At 40.0% G+C, this 16254-nt stretch overlaps 1 protein-coding gene across 1 annotated transcript in view; it reads left to right on the top strand.

Moving 5' to 3' along the window:
* The window catches only part of celf4 (CUGBP, Elav-like family member 4), a 95475-nt gene that overhangs the window by 66375 nt on the left and 12846 nt on the right, over positions 1–16254 (top strand). The window contains exons 3-8 of the mRNA XM_059328422.1: positions 6742–6790; positions 12363–12491; positions 13454–13533; positions 13821–13961; positions 14262–14400; positions 15803–15955. Of these exons, the coding sequence (XP_059184405.1) occupies positions 6742–6790; positions 12363–12491; positions 13454–13533; positions 13821–13961; positions 14262–14400; positions 15803–15955 (691 nt within the window). The remainder of the gene's footprint in view (positions 1–6741; positions 6791–12362; positions 12492–13453; positions 13534–13820; positions 13962–14261; positions 14401–15802; positions 15956–16254) is intronic.

The following is a 16254-nucleotide window of genomic DNA, read 5'->3' on the forward strand; positions in this document are numbered from 1 at the left end:
AAGGGGAAAAGTTCACACTGAGTGCTGATATGCCGGCAAGTGTAGTGAGCTGTTGAGCTGGAATAAAAAAATAGACCTTTTCTATGGGGATTGTGCACCAATTTTGCTCTTATGCAAACATAAGGCTGCTTCCTTCAACAAATAACTTCATTAAATTATATTTAACATTATTATACATTCAATGTATTACATTGTCAAACAATTCTACAAATGAACACTGAGAAAATAAAAACAAAGAAAATAAAATGAATATATAATTAATAGGGCCGGGACTTTAACGATTAAAATGCGTAAATTTTTTAACGCGTTAATTTTTGTGTAATGAATTCATCTTAATTAACGCGTTAAAAAATTTACGCATTTTAATCGCACTTACTTTTGCACCGCGGAACGCTTCTCACTGGATGAGTTTCAGGCAGACCGATTATACTGGAGCACCAACTAGCGTTCATGAGTTCAGACAACAACTGATGAGAGCGCTTTGGTTGGCCCCGTGGATGATGGGAAATTTTGTTACAAAAAACGAACGGATGGAAGCGTCGATAAGAGCATGGTTGTGTTGCTATGCAACAAGGAATTCACACATCACCGCAGCAAGACGAGCCTCAAGTATCACCTCAATGCAAAACATATAGCAGCTAGCGTACACTTAATGGCAAAAATTGCACTGGTCTGTTGGACTTGAACAAAAATAAACAATATTTGTGTTGCTTAAGCTTATGTATTCAGTCATTATTCAATGGTATACTAGAAATCCATGTGAAAAAATGACTTCTCACTGTTTTCAGGTCAAATATTTATATGCGATTAAAATGCGATTAATTTCGATTAATAAATTACAAAGCCTCTAATTAATTAGATTAATTTTTTTAATCGAGTCCCAGCCCTAATAATTAATAAAAATCTATGTGTTCAGTATCAGTCAACTGCTGACCATTTAAATAAAGATTTGAAAAATAATAATAATAATAAAATAAATACCTAACATTATTACTGTTTGTTTAGTATCAGTCAATTGTTGATGATTTGATTAAAAACAAAATAAAAAGCAAATAAATTAAAAGTATTAATACTAAATGTTCAGTGTCAGTCAACTGCAGACCATTTAAATAAAGAATAAAAACCTTTTTTAAAAATTGCTTAATAAACATTAGGACTGTATGTTCAGTGTCAGTCAATTTCTTTTTAAAGAAAGAATTTAAATTAGGAATAAATGAAAATAAAATAAATAACTAAATAAACAACATTACTAAAAGTTCAGTATCAGTCAATTGCTCCCCATTTAAATGAAGAATAAATAAAAATAAAATAAAATGAATAACTAAATAAACATCACCACTGTAAGTTCGGTATCCGTCAATTGCTCACCATTTAAATGAAGATTTTTTTTTAAAGTAAAATAAATAGCTAACACAATTTCACCATTTCATCTCAAGCATCATTTTTTGTATGATATGTTTTGTAAAAAAAAAAAAAAAAACAGATCGGACAAAATTTTCAGCGGTACCGATAGATACCGATACGTCTGTGATAATCGGCCAAAATCAGCTGAGAATATCAGCCAATCAGTAAATCGGCCAGGCTCTGGTATGAGCAGAAAGCACCTTAAATTAAAATGGCGACAGAATGACGTCAAAATAAAAAAAAGGGCCTTCAGCTGCAGAATGTAAAATAGAGCAAGTTTTCACAATAGTAGAAGAGGAATATTATGAAGGCAGCCTTCCCTGCTTCCCTGGGAGAGTTTCATGGAGTGCTTTCTCACTGTGATAATGAAATGACCTGGCCTGCACCGCTCCACTCTCTCTCTCTCTCTCTTTCTCTCAAAAACACATCTGCCAGACGAGGGTGAAAATGAGAAAATCCTACCTCCTCTCCCGAGTTTCGTAAAGCATACTTTCAATATTCTTTTTCACAGGCGATGATGGGAGTGTGAGTGACTGCGTGCTCTTGTGTCCCTGTGAGTGTTGTGAATTACTGTGGCTGCATGTATTAGTTTGTGTGCGGTTTTGTTGGATGCTGCTGGCACTTGAGCAACTTGTAATAAACTGTATTTGAAGCACATCTGACATAACAAGGTGCTATACAGAAATTCGGCAGATAGAAATCCCATAGAGTTGTCATCGTAACATTGTTTTTGTAACTTCATTTCTGCGGTTTGCACGCAGTGAAATCAATACAGTAAGCAGCAACACTCAGATCAAGGACTTCAATTTTGTCCCATTTCAAGGTAGAATCCAATATAGCAAAGTAGAGTCCCACACTGTTTTCAGCTAATCTTGTGGGCCTCGCTAGACATTCAGGCCGTACTAGACTGATTCAGAAGAATGACTCACCAGTTCAGTACAGCACGGGCTGCATGCAGACCATGTATTCCCTCAGCTTCTAGTTAGCAGGGAATCTATGGCAGCACTGAGGCAGAGCGCTGTCATTGAGTTACATAATCAACAGAGGAGTGTAGCAAGAATATGTGTGTGTGTGTGTGTGTGTGTGTGCGTGTGTGTTTGTGTGTGTGTGTGTGTGTCGTGCATTTGTGTAGCCGCAGTTTCTTTTTGAGCTGTCGATCATGTGGTACACCAAGGCCACTCTAACACAAGGCTGCTGAGGTGGACTTTCAGCAACAATGGAGCTTAAGCTTGCGTGTGTATGTGTGTGTGGCGCTTTTTAAAAAGGCGTACGCGTGGATGAATAAGCGGCTGCGTTCACAAGGCTGAGGAGAAAAAAGGCACGCTACATGCAAGGTATTAGGTGTGCATGCTGAGAGATGAGCCAATTTACAGAACATGTTGACTCACAAGGATACATTTACATATTCATTGTGTGTGTGTGTGCTTATATATGTTTCCATGCATGCTTGGATGTGTATAGGCCTATTTGTGATTTTGCGTGTGTGTGTGTGTGTGTGTGTGTGTGTGTGTGTGTGTGTGTGTGTGAGTGAGCCAAGCATGCACGGGTAGTCACGTAAGCCTACACACTTGTGTTTGTGTGTTTATATATGTATGTATGACTGCATCTCACTGTAAATGTATATTATTTTCTCATACTGGCATTAAGTTAAAGAGAGCTCCATGTAGTTTCTGTGTTTTGTATTGCTTCTGCTGCTCAATGATGCCATCTGGCTTTGGCTACCACCACCACATACATCCTAGGGGAGCTATCTGTGCTAGTCAGCGTCTGGTTTTAACAACTGTTTTGGGATCAGTTGTCCAGTGGGCTGGTGCTAACTCACCCTATTATGAGCAGGATGATAAAACTGACCTTGAAGCAGTTTATGGGCCCGGGATAATGGAAACCACTGATAGAGAGCCCATGAAACTCCACTCAGCTTTCAGTGACAAAAGAAAATAATGGTTTAACCACTTAACATTATTTTGAACTGTATGTAAAAATTTATGAGGGGGCATTCTGCGGCTCAACAAATGAGGAGACTTGCTTATTAATCTGTGAAGTTAGTTCATAGGATTGTAGATTAGTAGAGTCTGAAGAACAAATAGTTTAAAGTTTTACTTCATAACTAAAATAAAGGTTGTGATAAGGGACAGCACAAAAATGATTAGAGGTTGAGGGGGCAGAAAGGGCAATCTTTTATTATTCTGCGGAGAACAAAGCATCTGTCTTTTATGTTTATCTTATCGCATATTTTATTTTAGCTCAGCTTTCCCTGTAAGATTTGTTATAAAAAAATATTTATATTGATAAGTTGACTGCAAAAAAAGATGCCATGCTTGAATTTAATAACCCAATACCAATTTGTCTGATGTTCCTTCGAGTACATAACCAAAAACATTTTTTTTTTTAAATTAAATAATTAAAAATAAATTAAAATAAAATATTTTTTTAAATTATCTCATCAAAACAACCCGACACCAGTTTGACTGATATTCCCTGGCTTGCACACACACAAAAAACAGGATTTAAAATGGAATTAGTTTTTGCAAATTAACCCTTTATGTGTTTTGTCATGTGCAGAGGAAGCTGTAAACAACATTGAATTATCTTGAGATTTGGGGGAAAAGTAAAGAAAATATTGAAAGAAAAAAATATGGGGAGTGCGGTGCTGTTTTTTTTTTTTTTTCCTTTCATCATATGTGTGAGTTTGTTACTTATGTAGTTTTTCACTGTCACGTCTTGCGCGTAGTCTCTTTAAGTGGGCTGTACTAACATATTACCCTTTGACTTTTATATTTAACACCTGTCCTCATTACACCTTATACCCTGATGAAGACTCTTTAAGTCAAAATGCATTGTGAACGTGATCATGTACAGCTTGAAAAAAGTCTGTTAGCGTCTACGGTTGGAACTGCATGCATAGCAACATACCTTCTAATTTTGTGCAGATGCATAAAATGACCACAGAACCTGACTGAGGTTTTCTGTCCTGTATTGGCAACTGTCAAAGTCTGTTAAAATTTTATTTTCGATTAACAAGTCTTCAAACACTTCCATACCATGTTCAGTTTAGGGTTAACCTCACTCTTCTTCAGTTTGTTGGTTTCTCTGTCGTCCATTTTTGTTGTTTATCTGCACTGTGTTTCTCTTCTTTACTAGTGCTAATGTCACAGCTGACTTTAAATTTACCAGACTTCTTCTGATATGAGTGAACGTGGACCTCCAGGGTCTCAGATCGAACTTTGTCCATAGCAACAGTCTGTGATACATAGCAACAGTCTGTTATACAAACCAATGGTCTGCTCTTCACAAAGAACAGGTAACATGAGGTAACTGACCAATCACAATGGAGGATTCAGCAAAGCTGCGTAATAACCATGTATATGTCTCAAAAGCTTTTTAGACTACCAACCTCAGACCATTTAAAGTAAGCTGACAGTGATGCTTTTTTATCCTTACTTGACATGTTACAGATATTTCTCGAAGTCAAAAGGAGAGTCCAAAGAAATATTAATAACTCCAGGGACGGTCTTGCTTTTTTTTTCTTTTTTTCTCCAAGCAAAGCCGAATAATTGTGGTTCCATGCATTCTCAGTGCAGAGAGAAATTAAAACCAGGGAAATTAAACACAACCTCAGAGGGTCATATACTGTGCGGGTTAACACTGGTGCTTGCATATAAAAGCAGTGGAGGTGGAACACAATTAGGTCAGATTGAGGCCAGACCATTTGTATGGGTCACGGTAAAAGCGCTCATATGTATGCAGGCTTATAGGCCCCATGGGAGCACTGGGCTGACCTTGTCCCGTACTCTGATCTATGTCCTCATCTCCCCCCATGTCCTCTTTTCCTCATTCCTCCCCCTCTTCCTTTTTTATCACCACATTTCTCTCTTCTCAAACATCCCCCTTTTTTTTACTGTTTTCCATTTATTTCCTCTATTTCTCACCCTGTTTGGTTACACCCCTCCTAAATTCTCCCTCTTCTTGTCTTTTACTCACATCCTTTTTTCTCTCTTTCACTTTTTCTTTTACTCATTTTAACTCCCCTTTTTTCATTCCCCAATTTCTTTATCCCCTCTCGTCCTTTTTCCATATCAACAGCCAGTCTGATAAATAATGCATCACAGCACATTAAAAACATTAGTAGGGTTCTCTTGGCTGTCAAAGAGAGGGAGGAGACGAGGGAGAGGAAGGAATGGGTAACTCCATTTTAAATAAGTGTTATGGAGAATGATGTGATTTAATATTAGCGGCGGAAAATCGCCAGGAAAGGGTGAAGGTCCGAGCATTAATTGTGTTTGCATCGTGACATTGTGTCCTCGCGCTCAAAGGTTTCGCCTTTGGTGAATCATCTGAAAGCCGCGAGATTCATTAAGATGATGACTGTATCAGCAAAGTCTGAAGAAAAGATTTAATGACATTTAGCAAAACACTGATGCTGCATCACACAGAACCTTGACCTTCTCTCCTCCCCTTTCATCCTTAGCTTTATCCTTTCCTCTCCCTCCCCCCCCCACCCCCCACCCCACCTCCCTTCTTCCTTCCATTCCTCCTGGCAGCGTGGCGATTGGCATTATTAAAAATTGATTGGCGGCGAGCGTTTAGCAGGGTGGTGAGGCGGAGAGGGAAGGTTTGACAGGCAGGAGTGAAATGAAAGGAGGGCCTCGGCGGACACACTGTGGAAAGGTCTCACTGGGGGACAGACTGCCTGTGTGTGTGTGTGTGTGTGTGTGTGTGTGTGTGTGTACAAGTGTGTGTGTGTGTACAAGTGTGTGTGTGAGGCTGAGAGAGGATTGTGCAAGAATATTTTACAGTGAAGCTTAACTTATACATACTAGTTTATTCAGTGGGTTGACTTTGCTCTTTGTGTGTGTGTGTGTGTGTGTGTGTGTGTGTGTGTGTGTGTGTGTGTGTGTGTGTGTGTACAGTACATCCACCACAATATATCTAAGTAGTCCACACAGACCACTTCATGATAGCACACGAGCATCCAGCACCCACAGAGAGGATACACAGTCACAGTAGCTCTGCTGACCCAGAGTTACCTCTCCACCATCCTCCCTCCATCCCTCTTTCTATCGTTCCCTTCATCCCTCTGCTTATCCCCCTTTCCAACCCTTCTCTGTCCTTTCATCTCACATCAAATAATATTTCCAACCCATATTCCCAACCAGCTATTCCCCCAATGGCTATAAGTGCTACAGCTTTGGAGATTTTCAATACACTTTACCCGCAATTTGGCTGAGTGATTCGAAAAAACTTTTTTTTTGGAGTGGGTGTGAGAGGTTTAAAAGCATGTGCTATTACATGATGCTTACTGGTTTTTTTTCTTCTTTCTTTTCCTCTCTTTCTCAGATGAACAGACCAATCCAGGTGAAGCCAGCAGACAGCGAGAGTCGAGGAGGTACTGTGCGCCCTTTCTTCCTTCATTCTTCTCCTTTCCTTGCTACCTTCCTCCCCTTTGTTCCAGCTGTACAAACATGCTGCCTGTGCATATCAGCCTCACCATTATCTGTCCCATTAGACGATACCCTGTACCTTGACGCAGGCTGACAGCGCGGCCTGGCCGGACCCTCCAGTATTCAGAACGCATTATGTAAACAACGTTCCTCCTGGCCGGCGCTGCCTTTAGCTCCTTTCTTGGAGTTTCATCATATGCGCTGATGCATACACATGCACACACATACACAGAAGCATGCGTGTCATGACACGCTCCGGGGGAAAACAGGTCACTTGTTTTTGTCAAACACCTTTAATCACGTTGTCTGTAACAAAGCAAGCCCTATTTGACTTGTGTCACAAGTTTGTATCAGCCAAACGAGCTGCAGATTCAATTGACAGATCCGTGTGAATAAAAGTCTTGTCTGGTATTTTGTGTGTGGCGTACTGTATTGACAGCTTAGACAGCTTAAAGTGCATTTTCTATGTCTAGACATGTAGTGACCTGCTCCTGACATCAATCAATGCACTGTACAAGAGAAGATTGATGCAGTTTGACCGTTTTTGGCTGGAGTCTTTCAAACTTTGCAGTTGTTAATATAATTGGCACCAGAGCGATTCTTCAGTCACAAGAAAGAGAGAGAGGGGGGAAAAGGAAATAGAGCATGCAAGGAGTTGAAGGTTGATAAGCAGAGAGAAGCATATAAGGACTAAGAGAGAGGTGTTAGCCTGTAAAAAGAAAAAAAACCTTTAAGGAAAGGGGGAGAGATTGTGCGACATCCTTTTCTATTTAGTTTGGTGGTGCTCTGAGTATGATTGATGGAGCGGGAGGGAACAGAGGCGAGCACCGAGCGTGAGGAAGCAAAGTGAGGGCAATGCAGGCCGTCCGTGCCTCTGTCTGTTATTTGGGTCTATCTCTCTCTGTATGTACGTCCTCGGCTCCACTGCTATTCTCCTCGACTGTTCTGCTCACTGCTATTTTTTTCAAGATTATTTCTGTGTCTATTCCTTTTTTCTTCTCAATCCCTTGGATGTTTTTCTCAGGCATGAATGCAAAGCTACATCGCACTGTCAGGGTGTTACATTTTAATTGCTGCGGTGGTGGGAAGACTTAGATCTTTTACTAGTACCAGCACAACACTGTGAAAATAAGTAAAAGTCATTTAAAATCCTACTGATGTAGAAGTACAGAAGTATCAAAAGTTCTGCAGAAAGATGTCCCCTGTGGCTGAAACACTGTATTATTATATATTACATTATTAGACTGTTAATAATGATGCATCTGTGTAAGTAGGATTTTACTGATGTAGTTGGTAGAGTGGGAGCTACTTTTAGTAGAAAAGTACTTTTAACATCATATAAAGTTAGGTTGTTCAGTCAGGTCTCCTCCGGTGGGTCACAAAATAAATCTGGGGGGTCTTCTTTAATTTATTTTGTATTTTTTCCATAGTAAAAAAAAAAAGTGATCATTTAAGCATCAGACAGTTAAAAGGAAACCTTATGGGACTCATAAACATCTCAAACATGAGGAGCCCCAACCACACAGTTTTATAAGGGGTCACAAGTTAAAAGGGTTGGCTGCCATTGGTTTAGTCTTTTGCAATGTGTTTTTATATAAAATCTGAAAAGTAACTGCGAATTATAATGGCACTCAGAGAGAGCAGACCTCCGCCAAGGCCAACGGTGCATTTATGTGGTCCTTGGTTGGTCCCATTTCCAGAGTTGGAAAGTCATATTTTTTTTATTATATTGTTGTATATATATTTTATTGCTCAGTGTTTAAATAGCACAATGACAGCTGTTAATAATATTTGCATTTCAATGAGGAGCAAAGGAAACGGATCAGGAAACTAATTTTTCCTGATTATTCCAAATGCCCAATCTCATAGTGTTAACAAAAGTGAGAATTAATTTGTGTGTCCGACCCTATAATTCATATCAACTCCAAAATAATGGCTTCTTCCTTGGCCAATGTCACATCCTTATAATCCACTGACAGACCACACTGAAAACATAACTTTATAGGTATAAATGTACTGGAATAAGTACAATACTTCCCTCTAAAATATAGTGGAGTATAAGTAAAAAGGAAAGAATGCTTCTGGTGTGACTGATAATGTTATAATGGAAAGGAATACTACTGTTGTTCAGGAACAACAACAAAAATGAAATTATACAGTAATATATATTTAATGATTCTTGTTAATTCTCTGCCTACTAAACAGTCCTTTCCCAAAGAAAAATGTAATGTTTATTGGTGCTTTCCCCGGAGAACTGTAGGCTTTATCCACCAATGAGGTGTGTACCGTGAATGTGTGTGTGAGATGGTGGGGGGCCATACACTTCAAGATTTGTGTGTGCATGTGTGTGTGTGTGTCCTCCACCCCTGATGTGCGCTCCACTCTTGTAAACAGTCCCCCACCCACAACGCACCCCCCCTCCAGTGCAAGGCCAGAGCGCAGATTAGTCTTGTTGACTCTGCAAGGACACCCTGTCAGGCACAGGCTGTGGAGAACGGACCCTAAGCACGCACGCACGCACACACACAGATAACTACACCTCTACACACACGTTAATTTGCAGAGCACATTCAGAGGCAATTGCACCGAGGCTCATTAATTTCCGAACATATACATCCATTTCCACAAAGCTCAGATTCTGTGCAACGTAAAAACAGACGGCCTTGCACACCGACACATCTGCTACTGTTGTGCACTAACACACTTTCACCGTCTGCCTCACAATTTCCCTCAAACACTCATTCAGTGACTCAATCATGCTGTCATGGTGAATAATGAACCAATGCTGGACTTCAGTCTGGCTATATTTTATCAAAAGCCATATAGAAGAAATTGTATCTGAATAGATCAACTTCTTGACAGCAAAAAAGTTTGTTTGGTAAAAAAAATTGGAAAAAGCTAAATTTGATTGAGGTTATATGTGACTTTTCATCCACAGAGACTTTTCACCAAATGTTCTGAAACACCAATTTTAACTTCAAAAAAAGAAAAGTACAGCAGTTGCTATGAGCAAAAGATTGGTTGCTATGTTATGTGTTCATAATGAGAAATAGAGCAAGAAATGTGTTAAATTGGTGCTGTGTGACTTTATAACATGAACAAGTAATTTCCCTAATGTTATCTGTTTTGCCCTTGTACAAAAAATGGGCATTTTTATCAGTGCTGTGCATATAGCTCCCTGTGTACCCTCCCATTCATGTAATTGTCTGCCGTATCCACCGTAACCTTTGACTTAATATGCATATTACTTGTTATTTCTGTTAAATTATATTTATTTTTAGTCTAATTTGTTTCACAGTTAAATTGCTGCCTCATTATTGTGCAGCAGGCAGGAGCATCCTGTCTGCGATGCATATTTAATAGTAATAACAACCAAATGTGTTGTCACATGTAAACAGAGCCCCCCGGACAGACTTGCTGTGGAACCTAACTTAGACATCCATTAAATTTTAATCATGTTCTGACCTGAGGACAGGCACACCAGCGCGTCCGTCTGTCTAATACCTGTGACAGCACACAGTTCCTCACAGGTAGTACTTGATGTGCTAAAAATTGGCCGATTAGCCTGATAAGCCAGACCCGGGGACTGTCACACAAGCCATTGTTAGTTTCTATTAGATATCTTGTCATAGCAGACAAATGCAGCAGGTGTGTTAGTGTTGTTTTTCTTCATGCAGTTTATTCACAACCATGTAATATGATAGAAGAAAAACGGAAGACCGGACTCAGCATCCACTTTGTCTCACTTATTGATCTATAAGGGATTCATTTAGCATATATAACATCTAAAGTTAACAAGAGAGTATTCTCTTCTTTCATGTTCAGACATATCACATTATTCATACAACTTGACTACAACAGGTTTTCAGGAGAAAGAAGGTCACTCTGCTTTTTTTTTTTGGCATGACATAATTACAGGCAAACAGTTGCATGATATGGAACTTGATGCTACTGATAAAGGAAACCACAACATACATACTCTCATGAAAAGTGGACTATCATATTAGCCTCCTACATTTTGAGCTATTTTACAATTGTAAGGTAAACTGGTCGGTAGCTTAGTCTGATTGTAAAATATCAAATAAATGTTCTGTCACAAAAAGATAAGGCACATGGTTATATGTTTGTATGTACATATGTACATCTGTATGTACAATAATCTTGAAATATCACAAAAAAGTTTTAGCACTTGGCTGAGGTGAAAAAGTTGGTTTATTGATAAAGGCAAAAGTGCAAAGAAATGGAAAATAGCGGAAAAGTGAAGCATTTTTGTAATCATTCCACACAGATCTAAAACAACCTTCCTCACACTGATACATGAGACAAACGGAAAGGTCATATCTCCATCAGGAGTCAAGAAGTCAAAGTCAACTTTATTTTGTCAATTTTCCATATGTACAAGACGCAGAGAGATTGAAATCACATTTTTCACAGTTCCATGGTGTTTAAGAAAAAAACTAAAAATAAGGGTAAGAGTAGGAAACATGCAAAATATACAGTAAAACAACAGAAAAAAAACTTTAAAAAACTGCCCGCTTGTTGCACCCTTTTCTTCAGCTTTGGGGAAATGGTTTTAACTCCTTTGCGCTACCTACTGCTTACTTCAAAGGACCAACTCCTAATATCGCATAACGATTGTGGACGGAAACAAGCATTTATTTTGCCCTTTTTTTAAAAAAACTATTGGTTAATATTTGCCATATATTTGGATGGAAACTTAACTATAGACACAGATTTACTGACATAGGTCAAGCAAGCAGTACTAACAGCAATGTGAGCGAGCATTTTGTTGTTACCATCAGATAAATGTGGAAATGCTGCAACATAAGCATCTGTGACCAGAGCTCACTCTGAGGGCACTGTGCCAGCTTTGTTCCCACAGGACAGACGCTGCACAGAAAAACACTTTCTTGCCTTGATCATAAGTTTATCTTTCGCTATAAATCTGTAATGGTGGAAAGTATTAAATGTAAAACCAGGAAAAACATGCTATACTGTTTAAAATACAGACCATGTTCAGCCAGCTCCACTGAATGTAGCATGAGCAGAGACTGCTTATTTAGTGCCATTTGTCTTAAAAAAACAAAATTCTAATTCTACATGTTGATGTAATATAGTTAACAGCATCTGTCACTGACTTGTTATGAACATTTTAAGTGTTATTCTATTGTTATTGCATTGCTGATGTTTTTTCAAATGGAGCTGAGCACCTACGTATAACCATGAATCCATTGTTTAGAATAAGCATACTCATCAAGAATTAGTGGTTAAGCAAATAGCTTTAAGGCAATGGCTTCATTTAAACCCAATTGAGATCTAAAGATGTGTGAATAAATGGGTGGGAAACATATGTTACCTGGGATAACATATACAGTCTGTGGTATCACAAAACATCTTTTACATGCGAGTAAGGATGAATAAAACTGCTGCGATGTCAGTGAACATAGTGTGCCTTTATGTAGAATATCAAAAGGCATCTCTGATCCTCTGATCGTGACCTATTCCTTTTCCTTTTAGAAGACAGAAAGCTCTTTGTGGGCATGCTCAACAAGCAACAGTCAGAAGATGACGTGCGGCGCCTTTTTGAGTCCTTCGGCAGCATCGAGGAATGCACCATCCTCAGAGGTCCCGACGGAAACAGCAAAGGTGAGTTTATAGCTGTTTATGACTTTGAGCCAGCAGACTTTTTTTCACAGGCTACTGCACAGAAATGATTTGGCCTTTCAAAGTTGGTGACTTTGCAAAGTTTTCCTTAAACACTCCATGTTGAGTGATGTCAAAGCGAGCTATTTCACAACCATCAGAGGGGCTGTTACATAAGAATACTGTAGATTCTGTAAATTTCGGCAGTAAATGCCATTTGAAGGCTTTGCCCACAGGGATGAGAGATATAAACCACCAACTCTTTACAGATGAACCCCATTAACCTTCCGAGTCAACCTACATGGCTCTGATAAGGAAAAAAACAAGTCGACCTCCTTATTAACCACCGGGCTTCATGTCATGCCAGAAAAATGTCCTTTCGAAATGTTGTCAGAGTGCTACACAAGTTCACTGCATGAAGTTCATCAGTGGGCTTAGCAGCCAATCAATGAGGCCCGATGATAACTAAGCCCGATGATTACAGTGGGCTTGATCATTCTGATTCCTCCGTGAAGCTCCATTAACAAGGCCTCATCAGCCAGCTTACTCGGCTAAGTGGGCTTTAGCTCAATAATTACTGGGAACTTGATCATTCAAATTCATCAACGGGCTTGTCAATAGTAAGCGACACCAGAATGCTGTGGCATTTTAAGCCCCATCAGAGGATCTCAAAGTTGTTAATGGTGTCAGAGTGGCATGTTTAGCCCGCTTATTGAGCGTCGATCCACAGCCCTCCTCAGCAAAGAGGGCTTTGTTTACTAAATGTTTGTTGCTGTAATGCTGTAGGAAACTTATCCTGCGTGAAGAAAAAAAAACGAGAATCGTTTTACTTTTTGTCTTGTTACTGGCAATGTTTTGCGGTGATACTGTGTGATATACTTTTCAGCAAACTTTTCTCTTTTGTTCTCGCTGTCTCTTTTTCCCCTTAGTCATTTTCTCCCCTCTCTCTCTCTTTCTCTCTTTAGGCTGTGCATTTGTAAAATACTCCTCTCATGCTGAAGCTCAGGCAGCCATCAGTGCACTTCACGGCAGCCAGACAATGCCTGTGAGTACATCCTAACTGTGAGCATGTAGATTTATGTGAGAGAGGTGAGTCACGTAGAGGGATGAGTCACAAAGAGCTTAATTACCTTCTTAAAGTTAAGTTAAGCTATACTTTATTAATCCCAGTAAAGGAATTTGTCCTTTGCACATGACCCATCCTAACTGCTGTGTGAATGTGTGCGCAAGTGCCGATACAAGCTTATGTCATGTGTATCGGTACACACTAACATGTTCTGCGTGGCGTGTTTGTGTGTGTATGTGTGGGTGGGTGGATGGGTTGGTGCACAGGGTGCCTCATCCAGTCTGGTGGTGAAGTTCGCCGACACGGATAAGGAGCGCACCATCCGCCGCATGCAGCAGATGGCTGGTCAGATGGGCATCTTCAACCCTATGGCCCTGCAGTTTGGAGCCTACGGAGCCTACGCTCAGGCAAGACGCCCCGCAAAACGTCTTCTTTATCCACAGTTATTTATTCAATGAATGGATAAATGGAGTGCTCAAGCCTAGCTCACATATGAAAAGATGAGCAACTTCTAAAAGGAATATTGTTTTTTTACCAGTATATGATGAAAAGATTAACACATTTTGTAAGATTAAAAACTTTTTATTTGATAGGTACTATTTCCCTCACTTTCCTTTTATATCCCCACTCTTCTTCACTCAGAAACCTCTAAGTCCAAGCTCTAAATTCTCAATCGTCTTTAAACTCTCCTCTCCTCCACTGTGTAGGTGCAGCAGCAGGCGGCATTGATGGCGTCTGTAGGCCAGGGAGGCTACCTCAGTCCAATGGCGGCCTTTGCTGCTGCCCAAATGCAGCACATGGCCACCATCAACGGCATCCCAGGAGCACCGCTGACCCCAACGTCAGGTAACAATGGTGAAATACCAAAAGTTAAAGAGCAACAGGGCAAACAGTGGATCCGAGTGACCACTGGTGGAATCGGAGGAGGTGGGGGTTGCCCCCATGTTCAAAGAAAGGAAGCAAAAGTTCCTTCTTAGATGCACCTATGGTAGATAAGATATGACAACTTGCCCTCTAGGGTGTCCTATGAAAACGGCATATGAGCTCTCCAAGTAGAGAAAAACAGATGCAGTGCACTAATAGGTGCCTTTCTGAAGAAAACCGAATATATTGCTACATAAACTGCCGTGCATGCTAGAAAACATTCTTCTTGCTGGTGGCCCACCACATTATTTTTTTTAGCCTCTGTCCCTCAAACAGTCTGCGTCCATTATTGAGACCAAGTGGGGTAAAATGCGGGGCACTTATACACGGAGAATTCTGTATTTGAGCAGATCATCAAATTCAAATAACATTCAATCTCAAATTAACCATGACAAAGGTATATCCAGCGTATATGATTGTGTGAATTGAGCTATTTCAAATATGCAAATACAATTTTTTTCTGACTCAATTAAAAGATCCCTGACTTCTGAATCTCAGGCATGATAATTAGATCTATGGTTAAATCAGGCCTGTGAAGTGGTGCAGCCAATGACCCCTTGCCATCTTCCTACACCCCCTACTTTTCCCTGCTTTTATTTCGATCTCACCTACACACCTGTCAAGTTTTGTGACTAGTAACATGTAGACAAAATCTGTCCATAGTCAGAGACTGAAATATGAACAACTGGAAAGTACTCAAAACTGTCTCTGTGGTTGTTCCCACTACAGTAGGTCTCTCCATGCCATGATGACACATCCAGGTGAAAACACTACCAGCCACACACAGTTTCAGTTAGTAAAAAAATGGATTAGATGCATACGAAAATAATGGTAACATAAACATAATATGTAATGAATAAAAACAGTATGCTCCTTTAAAGCCTTACTGTAGCACTATAGTGGGGAAAATACAGTACGAAGGAACAAAGTGCACTGGATTTAATGGGCTTTTTTTAATACACAGATTCTATGTGTTCCTAGATGCATTCAGGGGGACAATTGAACATAACCCACTGTAGCATAATATGCAGTCACCTGAGACAAATACATAATTGGTACCCATACGATATCAACACAGTATCCACTATTCTTATACAATATGTCTAAGAATTGGATTTAATGGCTGTTGTGTCACAGTAAGGGCCATACTGGGACAAGAAATCAGCCTTGACATTTAGTGTCTTCACCGGCCCACTGGACCGACCCCTCTGACATTTCCAAGAGTTACTAGGTGGCCAGTCAAAGTAAAACTTCTCCATAATGTCTTAGAAAAAAAATGCCGTGTAATGCTCACTGTTTCTCTCTGTCTGACCCGTGGCTGCAGGTGGCAGTACTCCTCCAGGCATCAGCGCCCCCACAGTGACCAGCATCCCCTCCCCCATTAGTGTAAATGGTTTTACTGGCATGCCGCCCCCCCAGGCAAATGGGCAGCCTCCCGCTGAGGCTGTCTTCACCAACGGGATACACCATTATCCTGGTAAGTTTGAGAAATTCAGGGGCATGTATGCAAACACACAAAACAACCTAGAGAAAAAATATAATGCTGTATAAATTATGAATACACTGTTTGTCTTATTAAACTTAAATCCTTAGAGACACTCGGCAGTAAAAGCATTTATTGTAACGGGAAAGTGTGCATGCTGCTGGCTTACAGGCGTGAATAGCCTTGAAGCATGTTCAGACGGCCGAGGCCAGCGAATTTAGCCCACAGACAGTCAGCATGTCGAGGAGATGAGTGTTTGGCAAAGGTGCTTATGGGCTGCTGGAGCCTAAGTA

This window comes from Centropristis striata, chromosome 3, assembly GCF_030273125.1.
Source record: "Centropristis striata isolate RG_2023a ecotype Rhode Island chromosome 3, C.striata_1.0, whole genome shotgun sequence".
Classification (NCBI taxonomy): Eukaryota; Metazoa; Chordata; class Actinopteri; order Perciformes; family Serranidae; genus Centropristis; species Centropristis striata.